The sequence below is a fragment of the Mustela lutreola genome, chromosome 9 (genome assembly GCF_030435805.1).
Source record: "Mustela lutreola isolate mMusLut2 chromosome 9, mMusLut2.pri, whole genome shotgun sequence".
Taxonomy (NCBI): domain Eukaryota; kingdom Metazoa; phylum Chordata; class Mammalia; order Carnivora; family Mustelidae; genus Mustela; species Mustela lutreola.
This window is the reverse complement of record NC_081298.1, coordinates 131,215,456-131,240,880: the sequence shown is the minus strand read 5'-3', so window position 1 is coordinate 131,240,880 and position 25,425 is coordinate 131,215,456. Positions and strand designations below refer to the sequence as shown.

At 36.9% G+C, this 25,425-nt stretch overlaps 1 protein-coding gene across 8 annotated transcripts in view; it reads right to left on the bottom strand.

The window, feature by feature from the left end:
- PUM2 (pumilio RNA binding family member 2) overlaps window positions 1–25,425 on the bottom strand; it is a 104,477-nt gene that overhangs the window by 40,244 nt on the left and 38,808 nt on the right. For all 8 annotated transcript variants that reach the window (XM_059132559.1, XM_059132561.1, XM_059132564.1 and 5 more), the window contains 5 exons: window positions 22,553–22,823; window positions 21,981–22,074; window positions 14,262–14,387; window positions 11,115–11,257; window positions 9,809–9,938 (listed from right to left, as the gene is read on the bottom strand). In XM_059132559.1, the coding sequence (XP_058988542.1) occupies window positions 9,809–9,938; window positions 11,115–11,257; window positions 14,262–14,387; window positions 21,981–22,074; window positions 22,553–22,823 (764 nt within the window). The remainder of the gene's footprint in view (window positions 1–9,808; window positions 9,939–11,114; window positions 11,258–14,261; window positions 14,388–21,980; window positions 22,075–22,552; window positions 22,824–25,425) is intronic.

Genomic DNA, 25,425 nt, shown 5'->3' with positions numbered 1-25,425 from the left:
GGAAGATAAACAGAAGTAATCCGTTGTGGTTTTGATTTCTTCCTAGAAGGAGGTTGAGCAACTTTTCAAATGCCAACTGGACATCTGGATTTTCTCTTGGAAGGGGCTAGTTCAAGTCTTTTACCCATTTTCCTATTGGGCTGCCTTATCTTAGTAGTTTAAAATTCTTTATGTTGTATCTAAGTCTTTCACTATTTTAATATGTAGCAAATATCTTTTTCCATTCCTAGCCTGACCTCCTATTCTCTTTACAGCGATGTCTGCGGTAATGGTGTCAAATTTATTATTTCCTTTATTTTTATAATAAGTTCCCTATATTCTAATTGCTTTAAAATTCCACTTTTCATATATAGGTCTAAAAATCCAAATGGAGTTGGTTATTTAACACAAAGTAGGGCTGAGGTTCAATTTCATCTTATTTCCCAATCAACTGTATTTCACCTTTCTTGTAAAACAAGTTATTCCCCTCCTTAAAGCTTTGTAGGGTTTCTTTGCTCTTAGGTGTCATTTCTCTGGGGAGCTCACCTTTGGGGTCTCTACTCTGTTCCACTGGTCTGTTTCTCTCTTCATGCAGTAATTTTAACTGCAGCTTTAGAGGAAGTCAGAACAGAGCAAGTCCTTTTACTTATCTGTTAAACCTGTGTGGCTTTATCTTGATTGACCCCTTGCATTTTCATTAAATTTTCCTACCAGCTGTCAAATACCATAGGAAGAACTGTTAGCAATTCTGTTTGGAAATGACTGAAACTACAAGTTAACAGGGGGAGAAGTGACGTATTTAAAGTATCGACCTATTCAGATGTATCTCTGTTTAGGCATCCTTTAATGTCTAAGCAAACCTGCTTCTCATAGAAATCACACTTCCATAAATTTTTTTTTTTAATTTATGGGTGCCTGGGTGGCTCAGTTGGTTAAGCAACTGCCTTCGGCTCAGGTCATGATCCCGGAATCCTGGGATCGAGTCCCACATATGGCTCCCAGCTCCACGGGGGGTCCGCTTCTCCCTCTTGACCTTCTCTCCTAAATAAGTAAAATCTTTAATTTTTTTTTTTTTTTAATTTAGCCAGAAGTACTTGCTACTGCTCTAAGTAACCAGCTTTAAATTTTTTCATTTTCAGGGGCACCTGGGTGACTCAGATGATTAAGCATTTGCCTTTGGCTCAGGTCATGATCTCTGGATCCTGAAAATCCTATGGGGCTTCCTGCTCAGCAGGGAGTCAGCTTCAGCCTCTCCCTCTGGTCCTCACCCCAACACCCCCCCTCATGCTCTTACTCACTTCCCCCCAATTTTTTTTTAAAATTTTCAAACAATATGCTAGTAAAAGATTTTTAAACTGATTTTCATATCCAAAAATCTTAACACTTTAATCCTAATACTTTATCGGGACGCCTGGGTGGCTCAGTTGGTTAAGCAGCTGCCTTCGGCTCAGGTCATGATCCCAGCGTCCTGGGGTCGAGTCCCACATCGGGCTCCTTGCTCCGCAGGGAGCCTGCTTCTCCGTCTGACTCTGCCTTCCACTCTGTCTGCCTGTGCTCGCTCTCACTCGCTCTGACAAATAAATAAAATCTTAAAAAAAAAAAAAAAAAAAAAAAAAAATCCTAATACTTTATCTACTTTATCATTTAATAGACAATTGTATTTTCTCATAGTGAGTTTTAGTTCTTCCTTTACAGAATTTTCTTATCTCTCTCCCATATTATAGCAATTGCTAGGGTCTCTAACATGCTGAAACCTGTCTTGTTCCCAGTCTTAAAGAAAACTTTTTAAATTATTTTTTAAATTTAATTTTATTTTTTCAGTGCTTCAAGACTGTTTATGTTGAAGAAAACTTTTCAAAATATTTCCCATAAAGAGGTAGTTAATCATGGAGGGGGGAGTCAATTCCCCCCTTAGCATATTAAGTAAGTTCTAACCTGCCAGAGGCTTTTTGTTTTTAATCAATATATGACTTTGTTATGCCTTTCATGTATCTTTAGAGAATTCCTTCCTTGAGACTGCTTTCTTTTTAATCTTTTAATGTGGCAAATTACACAATGTGACTTCCTGAAGTTCCTTGTGAATTCTTGGGATAAAATCAACTTCTTCATCGTGTATTACTCTGCTTATATACTGCGAGATCTGACTTGCTAATATGTAATTTAAGATTTCTAAATCCTAGGATGCCTGGGTGGCTCAGTTGGTTAAGCGGTTGCCTTCGGCTCAGGTCATGATCCCAGCATCCTGGGATCGAGTCCCACATCGGGCTCCTTGCTCAGCGGTCCGCCTACTTCTCCCTCTGCCTCTGCCTGCCTCTCTGCCTGCCTGTGCTCAAGCTCTCTGACAAATAAATAAAATCTTTAAAAAAAAAAAATTTTTTTTCTAAATCCTATTTCTAAGTGTGATTGGCCTGTAATTTTTCTCTATACGGTCCTTGACAGATTTTACTTTTTTTTTTTTTTTTTGGAGATTTATTTGACAGAGAGATACAATGAGAGGGAACACAAGCAAGAGAAGTGGGAGAGGGAGATGCAGGCTTCCCTCTGAGTAGGGAGTCTGACTTGGGGCAAGATCCCAGGACTCTGGCATCATGACCTGAGCCGAAGGCAGACTCTTAACTGACTGAAACACCCAAGTGCCCCCCCAAATATTTGGCTGTTTAAGGATTTGTAATTTTAAAGCAGATTTTATGAAGAGATGAAGACTAAGAAGTATTACGGTAGAATGATTTTTACTTTCCAATCAATGTAAATTTACGTTTTTATTTCTACTTAATACTGAAGATACGTTTTATGTTTCAAGTTTTTATGTGAATTCTAGTTAACGTATAGTGTAATATTGGTTTCAGTAGAATTTAGTGACTCACCACTTACATACAATACTCAGCACTCAGCCTAACTGCCTTCTTTTTTTTTTTTTTTTTTAAAGATTTATTTATTTATTTGACAGAAAGAGATCATTAAGTAAGCAGAGTGAGGGGAAAGCAGGCTCCCCACTGAGCAGAGAGCCAGATGTGGGGCTTGATCCCAGGACCCCAGGATCATGAGCCAAAGGGAGAGGTTTTAACCCACTGAGCTACCCAGGCATCCCTACAAGTGCTGTCTTTAATACCCATCCCTCCACCCACCCTCAGTGTGTTCTCTATTAACAAGAGTCTGTCTTATGGTTTGCCTCCCTTTTTTTTCCCCTTACCTCACGTTCATCTGTTGTTTCTTAAATTCCACATATAATTGAATCATATGGTATTTATCTTTCTCTGGTTGACTTATTTCACTTAGTATAATACACTCTAGCTCCAACCACATCATTGCAAATGGCAAGATTTCATTCTTTCTAATGGCTGAGTAATATATACACACATCTTTCATTCATCATTCAATGGACATCTGGGCTCTTTCCACAGTTTGGCCATTGTTGATAATGCCACTTTAAACATCGGGGTGCATGTACCCTTCGAATCAGTATTGTTGCATCCTTTCAGCAAATACCTAGTTAGTGCAATTGCTGCACCACAGGGTAGCTCTATTTTTTTTTGTTTGTTTGTTTAGGGTAGCTCTATTTTTTAACTGTAAGGAACCTCCTTACTGTTTTCCACATTGGCTGCACCCGTATGCAGTCCCACCAGCAGTGTATTAGAGTTCCCCTTTCTCTGCATCCTCACCAACATGTTTCTTGTATTGTTAAACTTAGCCATTCTGACAGGTATGAGGTGGTATCCCTTTGTAGTTCTGACTTGTATTTCCCTGATGCCAAGTGATGTTGAGTAGCTTTCCATGTGTCTAGTATAATCAACTGTGTGTCTACGGAAAAATGACTATTCAAGTCTTCTCCCCATTTCTCGACTGGATTGTTTTTTGGGTGTTGAGTTTGATTAAGTTCTTCATAGATTTTTAGATACTAACCCCTTACCAGATGTCATTTGCATACATCTTCTCCTATTCTGAAGGTTGCCTTTTTGTTTTGCTGTTTCCTTTGCTGTGCAGAACTTTATCTTGATGAAGTCCCAGTAGTTCATTTTGCTTTTGTTTCCCCTTACCTCAGGAGATTTGTCTGGTAAAAAGTTGCTATGGCTGATGTCAGAGGCTGCTGCTGTGTTCTTCTCCAGGATTTTGATGGTTTATCTCACATACAGGTCTTTCACCCATTTTTTTTTCTTTTTCCTTTCATCCATTTTAAATTTATTAGTGTGTGTGGTATAAGAAATTGGTCCAGTTTCATTCTTCTGCATATAGCTGTCCAATCTTCCCAAAACCATTTATTGAAGAGACTTTTTTCCACCAGATATTCTTACCTGCTTTGTTGAAAATGAGCTGATCATACAGTTGTGGGGCCACTTCTGGGTTGTTTTGTTCTATTTATGTATGCATCTATTTTTGTGCCAGTACCATACTGTCTTGACGATTACAACGTTGTAATATAGTCTGAGGTCCAGAACTGTGACGCCTCCAGCTATGCTTTTCTTTCTCAAGATTCCTTTTGCCATTTGGGGTCTTTTCTGGTTCTATACAAATTTTAGGATTGTTTGTTCTAGTTTTATGAAAAATGCCAGTAGTATTTTGACAGAGTATACACTTATTATTTATTTAGTGTTTAGATTGTGCTAGTACCGTAACATGACTTGGGAAGCAAACCCTCTTTTTCTATTCCCTAGAATTTTAAAAATTGAAATTAGGGGTGCCTAGGTGGCTCAGTCGTTACGTGTCTGCCTTCAGCTTAGGTCATGACCCCAGGGTCCTGGGATCGAGCCCCGCACCAGGTTCCCTGCTCAGTGGGAAGCCTGCTTCTCCCTCTCCCATTTCACTGCTTGTGTTCCCTCTATCGCTATCTCTCTGTCAAATAAATAAAATCTTAAAATAAAATAAAAATAAAATAAATAGAAATGATTTCCTCCTCAAATACCTAGTATTCAGCACTTAATGTTTGCCTTAAGATTTTGTTGAGGGAAAATTTTGGTTACTTCACTGATTTTCTTAATGGGAATGGACTTCAGATTTTCTATATAGCCTCCAGTCTGGTAAGTTACATTTTTCTAGTTATTTGTCCATTTGGTCTAAATTTTCCATTTGTTAATATGAGATTGTTCCTAATACCTTCCAATGATTATTTAATTTTTCTGATAATGGCTATTTATGTCTGTTCTAATTTTTTTGATAAGTCAGAGTTTTATCAATTTTATTAAGTCTTCTCAAAGAAAGTAACTTTTGGTATAACCTGACTCTTTACTGTAGATTTGCCATTGATTTCATTCACATCAGCTCTCACCTTTATCATTTGGTTTTCTTCTTTCAAATCTTTGGGCTTATTCTTTTCCTTTTATAGTTCCTATAGAAACTTACTTTCTACTGTACGCATTTGAGCCTCTTATAGTCCCCACTTCTATGTTGTTTTAGGTGTAGTTCATAAGCTTAAATTTTTAGCATTTTCATGATCATTCAGTTCAAAAGCTTCTAACTTCTATTTATCTTTCTACTACTGAGCAAGTGTAAAAAGACACAGGAGCTAAAAAACAAAAACAAAAAAACCAGTCATGGTCTCCATATTCAAAAACTGTATAGTAGAGGAGGTAATGTACCATTTCCTTAATTCTAAGATGCCATTTTAAGACATGACACTGATCTACTAAACTACCTTTCAGGGAGAAATAGAAAAAGCTGTTCCACTCTAAGGCATTTTCTACCTTTCAACATGGTAGTAAGTGCAGACTAAAGAAAATAAATCACAAATATAGCTAATGAAATGCAAGGCAGACAGCAGTACTAAAGAAAGGTGCAAGTGCTACAGATGGGAAAAGGAAGAGTAATTATTAATGAAAAAGCACTGGTAAAGAGATTAAGAAGATATCATAGAAAGGATTTTAAAGAATGACAAGAAAAAAAAAAAAGAATGACAAGCAAAGCTAATTACAAAATGTTTATTAACCTACGTTAAAAATAGGGAAATGTTAAACTCTACATCTCAATTCTGCTTAAAATGTACAAAAGGTTACTTAAGTGAAAAGCCATTAGTTAGTAGGGCTAGAGGCATAAAAGTACAAGTATTTTTGAGGGGCAGAATATGATCTAGTGTGTTAAAGCATAGGACTATAGAAGGATACTACCAATCAGTCTGGGACTAGATCACTAAAACTGTTAAGAACCAGAATGGTATAAACCTGTATTTTTGAATGATAAGTGAAAGGAGAATAAAGAGATGAAGAGAAAAGCCTGGAGGCAGAGTTAGTGGGAGGATAAGGAAAAGGCTGCACAAGAACAGCAGAGATAAAAGAAATGAACAGGAGACAGAATGAGTAAGAACAGACAAGTTACTTAATGTGAAGCACAGAAGAGAATCAAGAGTTGAAGATGATACTGCGGCTGAAACCAGAAGTTTCTAGTTCCAGAGGATAGTGGACAGCCTTGAGGGTGTGGAACCAAGTGCACCTGCCTCACTGAGGTATGCAGATAGGGGTGTCCATGGCCCTGGTTCTCTGGCCCATGGGCCTGGGGCCAGGGCGCAGCAGAGATTGCTTGCTAGCTTCTCTCTCCTCCCCTCAACCCCTCCACACTACTCCTAGGTAAATGCGGCCAAGCCGAGGCTTCAAGAGCAGTGGTCTGAGCTCCCACTCCAAGTGTGAATTCATCTTAATAGTTGTGGAATAGGCCTACCTTCTAGTTTGTACTTCAACACTATAGCCAGATGGACAGCATAATTTTCAGGAGTCAAGAATCAACACTGGGTTATTTTCTTAAGATTAAACCTTCAAAGTCCACTTACATGTAGCACAACCATGTGCAAACTTGAGTGTGAATATGATCTTCCATCAAGGAGACCTTTCTCTTGAGCTCAATCAACATTAATGGTTTGAAGAAGAGACAACCCCCCATCTGACCAAATTCAGCCAGACAAATTAAATCAGTCTTTCTGAACAAGAGTAAAACTGTACAAAGGTGGCCTGACCACTCCTTTCTGCTTGCCCCACCACTGAGCAGCACCCCCAGGATGGCCACCTACATGGAGATCATGCCCTGTACAAGGGTACATTGCTGAAATAACCCATGACTGCTGAAATCCTGTAGGGCTCCACTCACCAGGCTGAGACAATGTGGCTCATTTTCTAAGTTGTACCAAGGTACCCTGTATGGGCTAGGGGCAGTTCTGACCATCCCAGTTTTATCGAGGATTATACTCCTTACCACATACCAAATGAAGAGTCTCATGAACAGATTAGGTTTATTGTAAAAGAGGAAATATTTGACCCGACTTAAAATTAATTGTATAGATAAAACTCAAAAGTATTACTATGGATAGGAATTATGTTTGTATGTATTTATATGTGTGTATATCTAGTTAAGTGAATATACATTTGTATGTATCAGAAATTGGGACAGCTTAAACTTAGTTGATGTTGAAAATAAAACTAGTTTGGGTACTGGGGAAAAAAGAGGATAGTGGAATTAATAGTGAAATAGAGTACACAGAAAGGTAAGTAAATCTGGGAGAGAGTTCATTTTTTGACTCCTCAGTTTGAGGAGTGGCTGAAACGCACACATCGTAATGTCCTATATGAAAGCAGAAATGTGTTAAGTGTCCAGCAAAGAAACCAAGATGTAGACATCAACTCATTTAGTATACTGGTGTCAGGATGATGGCTGAAAAGGTCAAAGTAGATAAACTTTTCCTGACAAAAAAGTAAAGTATCTACTGTCCCAGTAATGGAAGTTCAGTTCAAAGAGGAAAGTAACTTGACCAAGGTCACACAACTAAGGGATACAACAATTTGGCAGACCTGATTCCAGAAAGTCTAATCACTAGCCAGACTATCTTCCATTTTTAAGGAAGATACTTTCCATTATACACAGAGGAAAGTGAGACTGATAAAAAGCATGAGTAAGGTAGGAAAGTCAGGAGAATAAAATATCACAGGAGGTAGATAACAGCAAAGGAGTTGTAGAGAGTTGGACATCGTCAATATGATCAAATACAACAAAGAATTGAGAAAATTAAGAATGGAGGAAAGGAGGTCACAATTTGCAATTGTTACTGAGTTAATGTTAGGATTACTGCAAAGGAATGATGGAAGCAGCGCTTAAAAGTTAAGTGAGGGGTAGAAAGAGGAGCCCAGGGGTGCCTGGGAGGCTCAGTGGGTTAAGCCTCTGCCTTTGGCTCACGTCATGATCTCAGGTCCTGGGATGAAGCCCTGCATCGGGATCTCTGCTCAGCGGGGAGCCTGCTTTCCCCCCCCACCGCCCTCTGCCTACTTGTGATCTGTGTCAAATAAATAAATAAAATCTTAAAAAAAAAAAAGAAAGAAAGAGGAACCCAGAGTAGTCTTAGCAGTGTCTTCAATAAACTCTCAGCTCAGTTCCCTTTAGCCTTGTTTCCATGTCTCTCCATATCTACAACTTCAGCTTCCCAGTACATTCTCAAAGGTCTCTAATCCACAATGGCTCCAGGAAAGCAGCTTCCCTGAAGCAAGTACATGGCTGGGGTAAAAAAAAAAAAAAAAAAAAAAAAAGAAAGAAAGAAAATGAGAACCACATCCATTCTATTATTTGTACTTCAGGGACTGCAGTACTAACATCTTCTCTTTATCCAGAGGGCTAGACAAGATGATAAAATGAGAAAGTAGAATGAATGCAATGAATTGAGAAATCCTTAAAAGTAACATACAGAAGTATTCAGCAGCACAGAACACATAGAAGAAACCCTCAATGACATATGTTCCCATACTTTAAACACATTTCCTAAGTGATATGAATAGAAAATATAACTGCATTACGATGAAATGGAAACCAGAACTCACATTTCATTAATAAGTAATCTATATAACTACTCATATACTAAGACTGAAAAAATAGCATACTTAAAAGAGAAAGTGAGTCTTCAGGAGTGAAGAGAATGTAGAATAGGAAGTGACCTATTACCTACTGATCTTCAAATGCAGCTTTAAATTTCACTTTGAAAATGTTAACAAGTGCTGCTTGTTTCAGATTAAAAACTACCTTTTTTCCATTATTACTAAAGTAGTAAATTTGTATCTATAATTTTGTATTAAAAAAATCTACTTCACAAAAACATGTATTTTGCTGTCCCTTTCTGAGAGTTGTAGTCTGTTAATGGGAAGAAATTTTTGTAACTTTCTTTGTATTAGGCTTTCATAGGCATATTTTCAAAGACACTGTCCAAGTTATAAGTAACAACAGTTTATGGGCGCCTGGGTGGCTCAGTTGGTTAGGTGGCTGCCTTCAGCTCAGGTCATGGTCCTAGAGTCCTGGGATTGAGTCCTGCACCGGGCTCCCAGCTCCACAGGGAGTCTGCTTCTCTCTCTGACCTTCTCCTCTCTGTCACTGTCTCTCTCTCAAATGAATAAAAAAAAAAAAAAAAAAAACCAAAAAAAAAAAACAATACTATAAAATGAGCTGAACACAATGGAACAATGTTCAAAGTGGAAAATTTTAGCTGCAAACTTCTCAGTATTAACAAAATGACTTTCTTTGGCTGCAATGGCAAACAGAAACAAGATTTATCTTACGTGCCAACTCTAAACTGATTTTATTTCTTGAAGGACTGCTTCAGAATTCTGGGCTGTGGTGAGCTGGGAGAATGCTACAGCTTATGCCATAAACAGAAGAAAAAAACGGACACATTAAGAACCCTAGTACATGTATGCCATCCCTGCTAAGTCTCACAATAGTACTGATTTCAACTACTGGCATCTGAGCTCTAAGATACTAACTACAATGTAAGCAAGATTCTAAAAACATTTCTTGATTTTTTTTCACTCTTCAGTGTGAGTGTCTACATTTAACATTTCAAACATATGCAAACTTCTACGATTAACTAACTATATACCTGGCATGCCGGTAGCAAGACCCTGACCAAAGGCCAAAGTTGGATTTGCTGCTGCGAGTGATTCTGCCTGCTGCCCTTGTTGGCCCTGATTGGGAGTAAGAGGGCGCTGACCTGCTCCAGCTCGGAGAACCTACAAAGGACAAATGATTTCCTTAAAAATGAAATTATCAAATAACAGATACATAAATTTATCCCAGGCAACTCTGTACATATGATAAAGGATCTCTGGATAGTCTTTGAACATATTTATTATGTGCAATGAAATGCTGATTTAGCATGAAAAAATGTAAAATATTTAAATTCAAAAACACAATCACTGGCTCTTGACAACTAGAACAATCTTAAGTAATATGGAGATTTTAGAAGGCCTTTGGGAAAAATTATTTCTAGTATTTGTGCTCTTTAACTTACCAATGTAGTATTAAAGTAAGAAATTTATTTGAAGGGAGGAATGGCAAAATCTTAGATCATATTTATTTCACAAAGACAGATACCAATTCAGGACAAGGGGGATTCACTGTTAACACCACCTGTGTAAGCCTCACACATAGGTTTGTGTCTTGTTCAGGTAGCATATTTTCATGTTTGCCCAAAGAATTTATTAAATCACGCTGTAGTATAATCTACAAGAACTGAGCCAAAGGACAGTTTCAATACAACATCAATATAGTATTCAAATATATGAAGGAAATTTAGACAAAATTTAGCTGTCAAGTAAATCCTGTACTTGGCATTAAACTGCTTCTTCGGTGTAATTATGAAGAATCTGACAACCAGAATTCTGAAATCAATAGTGTTTCCACATTTATTAAAATAGTTCCAGGAAAGCGGGGGGTTGGGGAGGGATAGGGACACCTGTGCAATAAATATTTTCTATTTTAAGAAGTTAAATCTAATGTTTAGTGAAAATATTTTCCTCTTGCTTAAAAATATAAAGTATGCAGGAATCCTTTCCTGATCAGATATATAGTAATATTCAAAATAGTAATTTAAGTACTGAGAAGAAAATAAAGTGATAATTACTTGGATAGGGAAATTAGCACACCTGGAGAGGGGATGAAAAGAAAATTAAAAATTGCTAGAAATTTCAAGACAGTTTCATAACAGAAACACAGAAATAGAATACAGCCAAATCTTTAAATTCATATAATTAGAAAAAAATATAGTCCATATACTTGTATACCAACTAGATACTAGGTACTATATTATACACTGAAGAAGATGAAAAGACACAGATCTTGAAAACAAAGAACTCCTGGAATTTCAAGACTCTCCAGGTATTAATTTAATGAAGGCAGGCCTATACCTGTTGCTGTCCAGGCTGAGCTTGTGATGCTGCTTGCTGATTTGCTGTGTTGTTTGCCGCAGCTGCAGCTTGTTGCTGAAATAAATTGGCTGGATACACCCCCCACGGAACACCATAATACTGAGGTGGAACCACTGCCGGACCTAAACCCCACAACCCACCCCACCCCCCCAAAAAAAGAGTTACTTACATTTTATAGATAAATGAAGTCAGTTACCATTAGATCATAAAAAGGAACAGTATATTAAGACTTAGAGCAAATGTCCTTATAATTCTCTTCTCACTTAACACCTGCTACATACTTTCTATTTTTTTTCTGATTCTATTAGGGGGACAGTCTCATTCAGATATGACTTTAAAAGACAAAGTATTCAGGAGTGACAGCAATGGCCTTAATGGAGATGATAAAGCTAAAGTCAAGAGAGCCAATGAATTGACAGGACACTTAGCAATCTATGCAACATTTACTGAATGCCAGCTGATGGGTTTGATACTAGAAAACATATAGTATTTTTAGGAAACATTAGATTTCTTAAAATTGTAGGGTTTACTATGTTCAATTCAAATTCTCTTTATTAAAAAGGTCATTTTCTGACTACTAAAAGAATTAAAACAATAAAAAACACTTGATCTTTTTATCTGCAACCTACAACATAAAAATAGGAAACATTCTGGTACCAAGCTCACTACAACTGTTACTTGAATTGTAAATCTTCCATTTAAAAATATTCTTTTTTAAATTAAGTTTTTATTAAACATATTTTTCACATCTGGAACAGAATTAGTCACAATTCTCCTAAAACAACTGAAAATCACATGAAAACAAATGAAACTTCAGTGTTTATATGATTAGGAAAATGGACTAGTAAGTCAAGCCAAGAAAGAACTGGGGCGCCTGGGTGGCTCAGTAGGTTAAGCCTCTGCCTTCGGTTCGGGTCATGATCTCAGGGTCCTGGGATGGAGCCCTAAATCGGGCTCTCTGCTCAGCAGAGAGCTCGCTTCCTCCTCTCTCTCTGCCTGCCTCTCTGCCTACTTGTGATCTCTCTGTCTGTCAAATGAATAAATTAAAAAAACTTAAAAAAAAAAAAAAGACAAAAAAGAATTAGGTAATACAAAGCAGAGACAGACATGTGAAAGCAAAGTAGGAAAAATAGAATTAATTGTTATTGTTCTATTCTACTTTAAGGTAATATTTGCTTCTAGGAGAGAAAAGACCATGTACACAACATGGCCCACCATTAGTAAGCTGATGAGTAAGATGTCATCATTACTGACTGATATAATAAAGAGGGCCTAAAATCCCACAGATATGATTTTAATATTTTAACACTTTGTAAAGTTAAACTCTTGGTTTTACTTTGTTTTGGAGGAAAATAAACCCCAGTACAATTGACTGAATCAACTAAAGTAAAAAGCATTAAAAAAATTTAGATAAAATATATTTCTGAAGATAATTTAAACCAATCTATAATGAGAACTATTAACAGGATTTATGAAGGAAGAATACATTATCAAAACAAAAGTCAAGACACCTACCTAGAACCTCTCTGTCTAAAACAGAAGCCAGAGGCCATTTGTGGCTACATAAGAATTAAAAAACTGGATAGCCCAAACTGAGATGTGCTGGAAGTATGATACATATGCAAGACTTTGAGGACTCCTCCCAGAGTGGTTTTGTGTGTGTGTGTGTGTGTGTAAAAGATCTATTAGTAACTTAAAATTATATTAAAATGATATTTTAGATATTTTGGCTAAATCAAATATTGAAATTAATTCTATGTTTTTTTACTTGCTTTTTAAGGTAGCCATTACAAAAACCTAAATTACATTATTTGGCTCAAATTGTATTTCTACTGGGTAGCACTGGTCTTTTGCCTAAGAATGCCTAGAATGCTAACTCTCAAAACTAACAATTTCTTAAAGGAGTTTCTTTCGATTCCATAGATTGTATGATAAACCAAAACTTTACATACTAACATCCAGTTAACCAGCACCAAGACAGTTCATCCCTTCTTTATGGAATCACATGCAGATCTATACGAGAAACTACTAAGTATGACAGATGAGTTCCCGTCTGCTAAGCAAGCTATCAAACAAAAATTTGAAATTAACGTTTATTTTCTGACTTCTTAATATTTTAAGTCTTGAGTATAAATAAAGAGTACAGAAATCTCAAGAAAAGAGTAACTGTTCTTTGGTCATGATAGTAACTATCAGCAGTGGTGTTTAAAACGGTCTTATTCATCAGTGACAATTCGTATCAGTGAACAAAGTAAAAAAAAACAAAACACGGTAGTCTAGAGTTATGAAATTCAACTGGCAGGCTTACTCCAGTGAACATACATCTCTGTAGCTGATATTACCTTGTTTCTGCCTGTGACCAACATAATAACCCATACCTTAGACTCATTAATTTGTCTCTATACCCAACTTAGTCTAAAATAACCTCCTCATAATCGTACAGAAAATCAACAAATTGCTTTGCTCAACAGGATGGTACCTGACCAGCACATAACTCTTGCAATAAATATAGTTTTGGGTTTAAAAATATTTGCCTCGCAGCTTTATGGCTATACCACTAACACATAACATTGTATAGTTTTGGCTTTCATTTTAGATTTTTAGTGGTAGTTTCAGTTTTGGCAGTTAGTTCTTTTCCAACTCCAATTCTCCATTTTGCCCCTCAGTTGGCTTGCACATTTTTAAATAGCTAAATAAACTAACTACTTTCTAAATACTCATTCTCTCAAGATTGCTAAAGCTCCTTTACCTCATACTCTCCCTGACATGGGTATTTATAGCACCTAGCCCCCATTTATTTTATGAGAAGTGACGTTATTTTGCCAGGTCTCTGTGGTTAATAGCACTGGTCACAAAAGGGAAGATCTGCAGTTGACAATGTAAGATTTCCAAAACTACAAAATTAAAATGTACATCAACTATGCATGAGGAAAGAGTTACCAGGCTTAGGCTGTTTCCTAGCACTATAATAGGAAAAATAGTAATCTAACTCTGGAAACTTCAGCTCATTTCAGATAAATGTTTCATTTCCTAGGTACTTCAAATTGACCAAATAGACAAAAACAAAGTTTATACCAGAATTAAAACTAAATCCATAATAAGCAACAAGGCTGGACAGTGAGGTACCTGCTAATGTTGCTGCGGCAGCCAATCCCGCCGCAGTGTATGGGTCAGTCCCTGGAGGAGCAGCACTGATAATATATGGATTTGGCACAAATGCAGCTGGAGCAAGGCCTGCTGAGAATACACCAGCTGCGTATAAAAAGGGAGAAATAATGAGTGAAAATGAAAAGCATGATTTTCTTCATTAGGTAAAATCATTTCTATACTTCATCTGGAGTGGGGGAGGAGAGAGTATGTAATGGTTCAAATTCTGATTAACTGAATGAGCTAGGGCATGTAACTAACACAACCTGATTCAGATTCCTCATTTATGAACAGCTGTATCACCGCATCTTAAGAGGATTTTTTGTGAGAATATGAGGTACACAATGAATGTTGAGAGCTAGAACTACTATTGTTCAACAGTAGTTTTTCATTAAATCTTTATTAAGCTGTACAATATGCTAAGGATTCAACAGTGAAGTCAGATATGATCTGCCCTCAGAAATCAATCCATCCAATGAGAAAAAACAGCAAGCAAATCAGCAATTAGTGTAAAAGTACAGTAAGTGCTATGGGCACAGAAAGAAGGGGTACTTAAGCTTCAGAAGCAATAGGTAGGATGAAGCGTGGCTCTAGGGCAAGAGAAGACAAAACAAGTTATAATCAGAAGGAAGACCCATGAAGATCTTCCTGGGTTAACGTAAGTAGTTTGGACTTTACCCCAAAAGCAACAGAAGAAAAATGAAGGGCTTTCAGCCGTATAGTGACTTTAAGGCAACTTCTGCATCTAATGTATGCCAATGTAAACTTCGTAAAGGCTAGGAAAAATTTTAAAATATTCATTTGCAATACCTATTAGACAAGAGAACTGCTGGTATCAAGGAATCACTGTGTGTAATATTTACCATAAGGTACTACCAGAGGCGTGTCTTTTGGAAAATAATGGAGACGAGTTGAAGGTGAGGAGATAATAAAAGGGGCGTGTTAAAAGTAATCAAAAAGGTTCAATTTTAAAATATGATTAATGGGGTACCTGACTGACTCAGCTGGTAAAGCATATGACTCCTGATCTTGGGGTTACTGAGTTTGAGCCCCACGTTGGGTGAGGACATTACTTAAAAAGAAAAACTATTTTTATTTTTTTCAAGATTTTATTTATTTGTTAGAGGGAGAGTGACAGCAAGCACAAGCAGGGGGAGTGGCAGGCAGAGGGAGAAGCAGGCTTCCTGCTGAGCAAAGAGCCAGATAATAGGACTCAATGCCAGGACCTGGGATCACTACCTGAGCCTAAAGCAGACACTTAACCAACTGAGTCACCCAGGTGTCCCAAAAAGAAAATCTTTAAAAATAAATAAATAGGGGTACCTGGGTGGCTCAGGGGGTTAAGCCTCTGCCTTCTGCTCAGATCAGGGTCCTGGGATTGAACCCTCAGAGCCCCCACATCAGGCTCTCTGCACAGCAGGGAGCCTGCTACCCACCACCCTGCACCTGCTTCAGATTTCTCTGTCAAATAAATAAATAAAATCTTTAATAAGTAAGTAAGTATGATTAAGAAGGGGGCATAGGAATATAAAAACATGCGGACATAATTAACTTTATGAAACGTATTTAAAAGAAACACTTATCTTAAAATCTATACCTTAAAATCAAGATTCAGAAACTTCATTCTACATTACAGCAGTTTTTAAATGTTTTGACTGTGACCCACAGTATGAAATATATTTCACATCGACCTGGTGGCCATATATACATATACATCCCACAAAAATCTCAAAAACATTTTTGAGACCTGGGATCAAGACCCTGGGATCATGACCTGAGCCGAAGGCAGAGGTTTTAACCCACTGAACCACCCAGGCGCCCTTAGAAATAATTTTAACATAGCTTTCTCTACATTTATGTTAGATGTGAAATTTCAGATAGCTGAAAAACAAGGAATTAGTTCTACCTAACGGATACATATTGAACCTTCCACTGAAAGAAGTTTCTTACTTGTTTTAAGCTCACGATTCATTTAAGAAATATTTGCAACGTACTAGACATCAAATATGCTTGTGTATTACATAAATACATACTTATTTATGTTTGCACATATATATACACAAATGTGTTTGTATCTGCGTGTTTATACATGCACACAAATAAAAACATACGTCCTTCTACATTTTTAAATGCACACAAAGACATTTTATACTGTAGACTATAATGATACTTTAATATGTTTTCACTTGCCAATTAACCACAGATCCCTTTCTATGTCAACAGATAATCTAGGCCACCTGGGTGGCTCAGATGGTTAAACGTTTGTATTCTGCTCAGTTCATGATCCTGGGGTCCTGGGCTGGGGCCCCACATTGGGCTCCCTGCTCAGAGGAGAGCCTGTTTCTCCTGCTCCTTCTGCTGTTTTCCACCTGCTTGTGCTCTCTGGCTTGCTGTCAAATAAATAAATGAAAATCTTAAAAAAACAATTTTTTTTGTTTGTTTGTTTTAGGGGTGCCTGGGTGGCTCGGTCAGTTGAGTGTCTGGCTTCAGCTCAGAGCATGTTTTTGGAGTTCTGGGATTGAGCCCTGCACTGGACTCTGGGCTAAGAGGCAGGTTTGCTTCTCCCTCTCCCTCTGTGATCTCTTTGGCTCTTTCTAATAAATAAATAAAAAATTTTAAGATAAAGTTCTCTCTCTCTAACAGACAAAGAACTAGAGTCTAAAACAAAAAACTTTTTAAAATAAAGATTTTATTCATTTATTTAAGAGAGAGTGGGGTGTGGAGGGGCAGAGGGAGAGGGACAAGAAGACTCCCAACTGACAGGAAGCCCAATGTGGGGCTCAATCCCAGAACCCCGAGATCATGACCTGAGCCAAAGGCAGATGCTTAACCGGCTAAGCCACCGAGGCTCATTCTCATTTAAATTTTATATCTACCAGGAAGAGGACCCACTTATCTCCAAGCTATTTTTCAAATACATTCTTTTATTAATTTGAGATGTCAATTAAAATTAAAATCTACCAGGATGCCTGCGTGGCTCAGTGGGTTAAGCCTCTGCCTTCGGCTCAGGTCATGATCTTGGGGTCTTGGGATTGAGCCCCGCATTGGGCTCTCTGCTCTGTGGGGAGCCTGCTTTCTTCTCTCTCTCTGCCTACTTGTGCTGTCAAATAAATAAAATTTTAAAAAATTAAAATCTACCCTGCACACTAAACAGACACCCTTGCACATGTGTCTACTGTGAAGTGTTCTTTTCTGTTATCTACTTGTATATACCTAGGTCAGTACCACACTGTTTCAATCACTGAAAACAGTAACTTCTGACATATGGTTGAGTAGGTCCCCCTTATTTCACTTTAGTTTTCCATTAATTTTCTTGTTTTACTTTTCTAAGACAAACATCAAAAACAAATTTTAAAGTTCCAAAAAAATCCTACTGGGATTCCAACCAAGAATACATTAAATCTACAAATTAATTTAGATGAAGGGACATCAAAACTATAAAGTTTTGAGTTTTCTTCAAAGGTCTTTGTCCACATTTATTCGAGACTTCAGGAAAAGGTATAGTCAGCTATGCTTTGCACATCTTTAGTTACTACTGACTCCAATCCTTAGCTTCTAGTTTCTCTGTCTCTGCTAAGTACTGATCATTTTGATCATTTTGGGTTTAGTGTTCTTGGAGATTTCCTAAGTTTTCATTCTCCAGTACATTTCATCCTACGTGACAGCTACTCAATAATGAAGCCCACCTAGGTCTTTTTACTTACAAGACTCTGAAATGGCTGATTTTCACACCATTTCGTTGTTTCAAGACTGCTGATTTTTGATGGCTTTAAGTTCTTTATCTCCTAAGATTATGAATCACCTTTGAAAGTTCTTTCCGAAACTTTAAGGTTCCCTTATTTCTACATTGTGGGTGTAAATTCTACTGTTTGTTACACAACTGGCTGCTTTCTGGCTCATCTTTCTTGTTTGCACTGTGAATTTTGTTTGCAATACTACTGGAGAAATTCTCTTATGCTCACCTGTGCATCAGGTGGTATTAAGATTGCCAACTACACATCATGAAGTCTCCAAACCAAGTCTTACTTATATTTGTGACCTGGGTGCTCTTACTATACCCATGGTTAGCATGACTCAAACTGCAATCCCGGTGTGTGTAGGCCCTCTATTTATTTGCCCCCTACAGCCCTCTGCAGGCTATACAGTTTATTTCAATTTTACTCACAATTTCCTATACTACAAAATTTCCAAACCACCTCAACAATCCCTTTTCTTTTCTCTTTCTCTCCCTTCTCAGTGTAGATAGCTATTTAGGAAAAAATAAAAATACACTATATTTAAAATTATCTCTTTCTGGCCCAGTCCAGGATGCTACCAATTTTTTGATAAACTAAGAACAGTTTTAACATTTTTAGTAGTTGAAAATAATAATAGTTATTATTAACACATGAAAATTATGTAAAATTCAAATTACAGTGTCCATGGTAGAATTTTATAGGAATACGGCTATACTCGTTTCTATGTCATTTAAGGTTGTTTTTGTGCTCTAACACAAGAGTTGAGTAGTTGTGACTGAAACCATATAGTTTCCAAAATTATAATATTTACTATCTGCGCCTTTATAAAAAAGTTTGTCAATCCCCACTCTAGAAGAATCTTCTAGAGCCACACTGTCTATTACGTTAAAAACACATATAGCTACAGAGTATTTGAAATGTGATTAGTCTATTGAGATCAGCTTAAAGTGGAAAAATCCATACCTAATTTGGAAAGCTTCATATGAAGAATTTAAATTTCTCAATAGTAAATTATATACTGGTCACATTTAGAATGACATTTTTTTATATAATGGGTTAAATAGACTATTCAAATTAATTTCACCTATTTCCTTTTAGTTTTTAAAAATGTGGCTACAAAAGAATTTAAAATTCTATGTGGCACACATTACATTTCTATTGTACAATGCTGTTCCAAAACGGGCTTTCAGCCAGACAAGAGATGACTAGGCAAACTTGGATACTAAGACTGATGGTCAACAATCAATATATTTAACTATGGAACAAAGATTAAAAGGTGGAGTCAATTTTGTAAAGTATGCTTAGAAATAGTTCCATTTTTATTCAGGTTTTCAAATTTATGTGCATGGTTTCCCAGATGGCTTCACAAAGTTCTGCCAAGACTTAAAGACAACAGGAGTCCAATGTTACTTGAAATATTCTAAGGTATTCAAAGGGGAAATAGTTCTAAATTCTTTTCATGCAGTGATCATATTCCAGAATCTGAGAAAAATATAAAATATGCAAACTTAAGGATTAATTTTATGTACACATTACTGATACAAACATCCTAAATAAAACATGAGCAAACTAAAAGAGCTCATTAAGAGATTATATGCATTTTTTATTCCATGAACACAAGAATGATTCAATTAGAAAATACTTATAAACTTTACTATCTGCTATAACCAAGAGCTTCCACAGATACCAATTTAAAGATCTAATAAAAGACAGAAGGCCATTTACAAGGTCAGCAAAAGACAAAATACCTAAAAACATATTTATCAAGAAATATGCAAACGTAGGTGATAAAAACTTTAAAGTACTGATAAACAACACAAAAGCAGATTTAACAAAAGTAAAGATACACCATGTCCTGGTCCTGGTTTATTACTTAATGTAATAACAAAGTAGATTTTCTAGAAGTTAATTTAAAATTTAAACCCAATCTCTGGAAGTAAATAAATAAGCAAATTACTAAAATGCATATAAGAAGGCAATTAACAAAAGAAAATGTAAAACTTCAAAAAAGCAGAGCAATGGGTATACTAGCCTGTCACATATTAAAACATACCATAAAGCCTCAAGAAATAAAAAAGGGTTATACCATCTGTATAGAAAACAGGAATCACTACTCTTTTTTTTTTTTTTAAAGATTTTTAAAATTTATTTGACAGAGATAGAGATCACAAGTAGACAGAGAGGCAGAGAGAGAGGTGGAAGCAGACTCCTTGCTGAACAGAGCGCCCCACAATGCAGGGCTGGATCCCAGGACCTGAGCCGAAGGTAGAGGCTTTAAACCACTGAGCCACCCAGGTGCCCCACTACTCTTTTTTCTTAAATTTTTTTTACTTATTTCAAAGAGAGAGAGAGCACCCACACATGCACGCACAAGCAGAGTGAGAGAACCCTAAACTGACTCAGTGCTGAGCCCTCTAAGGGGCTCAATCTCATCACCTTGAGAGCATGACCTGAGCCTAAATCAAGAGTCAGATGCTTAAGCGACTGAACCACCCAGATGCCGCCTGAATCACTACATTTCTAATGAGGAGGACTTAAGTATAGGAATAAAGGAAGCTGGGGGCAAAGAATGTATGCTGCTATTAGAAACCATCCAGAAGGGGTGCCTAGGTGGCTCAGTGGGTTAAAGCCTCTGCCTTCAGCTCTGGTCATGATCCCAGGGTCCTGGATTAGAGCCCTGCACTTGGCTCTCTGCTTAGCCAGAGAACCCGCTTCCTCCTCTCTCTCTGCCTGCCTCTCTGCCTACTTGTGATCTCTATCTGTCAAATAAATAAATAAAATCTTAAAAAGAAAAAGAAAAAGAAAAGAAAAGAAAAGAAAAGAAAAGAAAAGAAAGAAACCATCTAGAAACGTGTGGTCACCTTTGATTAAAACCAAAAATAAAACAGGGACCTAGGAGACCTTCTTGGATTGACAAAGAACAATACAAAGATAAGAGAAGAGAATCAACTTAGTTTCTATCACCTCCCCCCACCTTGCCCCCAGCCTGCTTCCATAGATTATGTGGAATACAGTCACATAAATAAATTAAGTCACAGAAAATAAATTAAGATAAGCTAAAATCAGGCATAAAAACAGGTATGTAAATCTACACGTGATAAAATAACACTACATATATATATACATTTACCAATGTCATATTCCTGGTTTTGGTACTATACTATAATTATGTAAGATGTAGCCATATAGGGAAAGCTGGTGGGGAACCTCTCTGTACTCTCCTTGCCAACTCCATGTGAATCTATAATTATTTCAAAAAAAAAAAAAAAAAAAAAAGTAAAAACACAAACATAAAACCCCAACATGGACAACATGTACCAATGCTTCAGCAGTAACAAATGCATAATTACAGTAATTCACATTGAAAGCTAATGGCCAAAGACCCAAATAACTTAATGAAGAAAACATTTTAAGGAAATTTCCTGGGAATGTAATTCTTTAAAATAAACATTTTGGGGGCGCCTGGGTGGCTCAGGTGTTAGGAGTCTGCCTTAGGCTGGGGTCCTGATCCCAGGGTCCTGGAATCAAGCCCCGCATTGGGCTCCCTTCTCAGTGGGAAGCCTGCTTCTCCCTCTCCCACTCCCCCTGCTTGTGTTCCTCTCTCGCTGTGTCTCTGTCAAATAAATAAATAAATCTTAAAAAAATAAATAAATATTGATTGATAATAGACCTACATTTGAACTTTCAAGTGTCTGACTCAACTTCACACTGAGAAAAAAACTTATGTGCTGACAGCTTTCATCAAGTTATACAGATTTTCATTTCATCAAGGATACAATAATCAGAAATGGTTCTTTCTTAGTTAATCTTTATTTTTGCCATGTAATTAATTACTCTTTGATCTCAATGAGATGTTTTGAAACATCACGACGTAACACCATTCAATAAAAGAAAACTGAAGCGTTCTAATTAACACTAACACAAGACTTTCTAACAGTCTCATCAAAGTGGTTGGACTCACCTATATGCGGCTGCTGCGCTGCAGCTAACGCATACTGCTGCTGCTGAGCTGCAGTTAACTGCTGAACTGTTAACGCATTAGTCCTCTGAAAGAGCTATTAGAGAAAATATTTAATACCAAGATTAGTCTCAAAGCATTTCATTTCTATTTAGAAAGCTGTGAATAATGTATTTTAACACTGATCTCAATCACTTTCTCAACCATAAAAACATTTTATTTCTAAAACATCAAGTATTTAAGAATACTCCTGTTATTCAGGTCAATGCACTTCAGGCTATACCAACACACAGTTCAGGCTACGCCAACACACAGTTAAGAGGAGCTTCTTTATGGGGCGCCTGGGTGGCTCAGTGGGTTAAAGCCTCTGCCTTCGGCTCAGGTCATGATCCCAGGGTCCTGGGATCGAGCCCCGCATCGGGCTCTCTGCTCAGCAGGGAGCCTGCTTCCTCCTCTCTCTCTCTCTCTGCCTGCCTCTCTGCCTACTTGTGATCTCTGTCAAATAAACAAATAAAATCTTTAAAAAAAAAAAAAAAAAAAAAGAGGAGCTTCTTTAAAGGAGGGTCACACTTTACCTGCTGCTGGGAATTGTAGTCAAAAAGGCCTACAGTAGCTCCTGAAGAGTCCATGGGTACCTGATTACCAGGATAGTCAAACTGTAAGGAATCCAGACCAACTTGTTCCATGGCATCCAGATTCTGAGTTTCAGGATTTGAAAATTCTTCAACAAGTGGTTTATTAGCTGTAGGATTAGGAAGAGGCCCCAATCCTTCTGGGGGATTAGTACTGGGGCCCAGGCGCTCAACTACTTCAGTTGGAGAGGCTTGACGACTTCCAGGAGTACGACTATATAAAGAAAACAGAAAGGCTTTATGAGTAAAAGTAGTCAGTCAGTCACAGTTGGAATGGAAAAGTAAGAAAATCATGAAAACCAAATGGTGGTAAAATACAGAGGGCAAATCAGGCACACCAGGTCACTAACGTACTCCACTTCAGCATTTTTTTCTAATTTAACTTCCTCTTAAGAACAGACATGGTTTTGCTTTGTTCACACTACTAACGATCACTCTCCCTAATTTGAATAGCATAAAGATGTAACTCAATTTTACACTTAAGAAAATTGGCCAATATCACAATTTAGGCTTAGACTACCTGAAACTTTTTTCAAATCAGACAAAATGAATGGTAAGTTTGAATAGCAGACTATCAAGTGACAAATATGGGAAGACGCAAAACCAAAACCCATCTACCACACTTCCGGTCTTCTCCACCAGCATAAAATTATGCCACGATATCCTGCTTAATAATGGTTCAGAAAAAAAAAAACAAAACTGGCCATAAAGGATGGCTTTCATGACTTTAGAGTGTAAAATGAGATACAATGCAAAAGGACATGAACTAAGATGAAGGCTGACTCCAGTCTGTCTTTAAATAGGATTTTGAGCATATCATTTCATCTTCCAGGCCTTAGTTTCTTAAATGAGACTAGAGACATAACCTTCTTGTGCTTATTGTTTCAAGTAAGGGCAAAAAAAGGAAGTGTGAAAAGCCTCTATGACAACTTTCCAAAAACCATCTTTATCCACAAAAATGTTACAGTTTAAATCATCAGGAAGAGGGGCGCCTGGGGGCTCAGTCATTAGACATCTGCCTTTGGCTCAGGTCATGATCCCGGGGTCCTGGGATAGGGCCCCGAGTTGAGCTCCATGCTCAGTGGGGAGCCTGCTTCTCCTCTCCCACTCCCCCAGCTTGTGTTCCTGTTCTCTATCAACTAGGTTAATAAAATCTTTACAAAACAAACAAACAAACAAACAAACAAAAAACCACCACAAAAAAAAAAAAAACACCAGAAATAGAAATTTATAACATATTTACCAAGAATTAAGTATGTATAACAATAGAAAAGAGTATACTTCATATTAAAACAGCAATTTCCCCTACTAACAAGCCTTTTTAATTTTCTCAAAAAATTTATTGAGCATCGGCTTTTCCCTTCTTATCAACATCTTTCATGGTCTAAAGCTTATTTTTACTTTATGCCTAGACATAATCTATCCTCATTTACAGTGTATTTTCTTCTGCAGAAATATTTTAGGCAAGATCTTTTCCGTCACAAGAAGTAAGTTTGTTCTGAGAACATGAGCTCACAGTATATGCAAACATTAAGTACATTAAGTAAGGAACAGTAACTATTTCACCTGGCTTTCAGGGCCAGTTGTTAACACTTATGTAACTCTTCCCCCATGTTCAAAAGCTTCACATCGAGATAAATTTCCTAACATGCAAGGAACATTTTACAAAGTCATTACTTAACGAAATTACTTAATTTTAAGAATTGGTTTCCAGGTATTTAGGTGAACTTACATTTTATTTAAAAATCAACCACTATCCTTGCAATATTTAGAAGAATTCCTTTCCCATTTTAACCATACCTAATTTTTCATGTGAATATTTGAAGGTTTTTCTTTCAAAAAATATATATGGGAAGGGAAAAAAACCTAAAAGGTTCTTCTTTAATTTTAAAGTAAAGCTTGCTATAGTTCTTCACTTCCTTTCAGTTCTACACTCCAGTGATTATATACTGATGCTGTATCAATTAATGTACAGATTAGTGATATGTTAGCATAGTGACCATATGGCCACAGCTATTAGCCCAAAACATTTTTACCCTATCAAGCACAATACTACATCTAGAATATTTCACAAACAACTTTAAATGCATACCCCAAACTTAGTGGAGTAAAATTGGAATGCTAATAAATGTAGTAAAGTTCGTATTATGGAGAAGCATAGCCTTTCAAACAAATAACTCTAATATAGCAATAAATAGAGGATATAACAGAAAAAAGGCATTGCGCTACTAAGTGGTGCTATTTTCTTGCTATAGTTAATGGTGTATTAACACTTCAATTATAAATGCATACTGTGAAGGGCTCATAAACTCAGTTTTAAATATATGCCCTTGACTAAAACTTAAGATTAGGTAATTGCAGAAAAGTAAAATCAGGGTAAGGTTCTAAAACAAATTGAAAAACATTAAAATGTATTTCTTATCAAAGAGGTTTACTGGTTTTGGATGCTTTTTTGCACTTACAACAGACACAAATGGCATTGTTTTAAGCAGCATTGTCACTCTGCTTTTGATAATTAAAGGCAATAAATTTAAAAGCATACCATCCACATATATGGTTATACTCAGTTAACTGAGATTCCATGGTTCACAGGATCTCAATGAAACAGCTCATTTTTCAGGTATAAGCCCCAAAGCATCTGACTATTGAAGTGTAAAATGTAGGAATTCAGTATGAAGAAAACAACTCCCTATTATCTAGGTAAATGTATACTGCCTAATCTGAGATCAAAGCTAGAAGAAAAGACTTATTTAACTGCCATAAAGAAACAACTGAAACGTTACAACTTACAGAATTCTAAGCGCAAAGCTAACTTT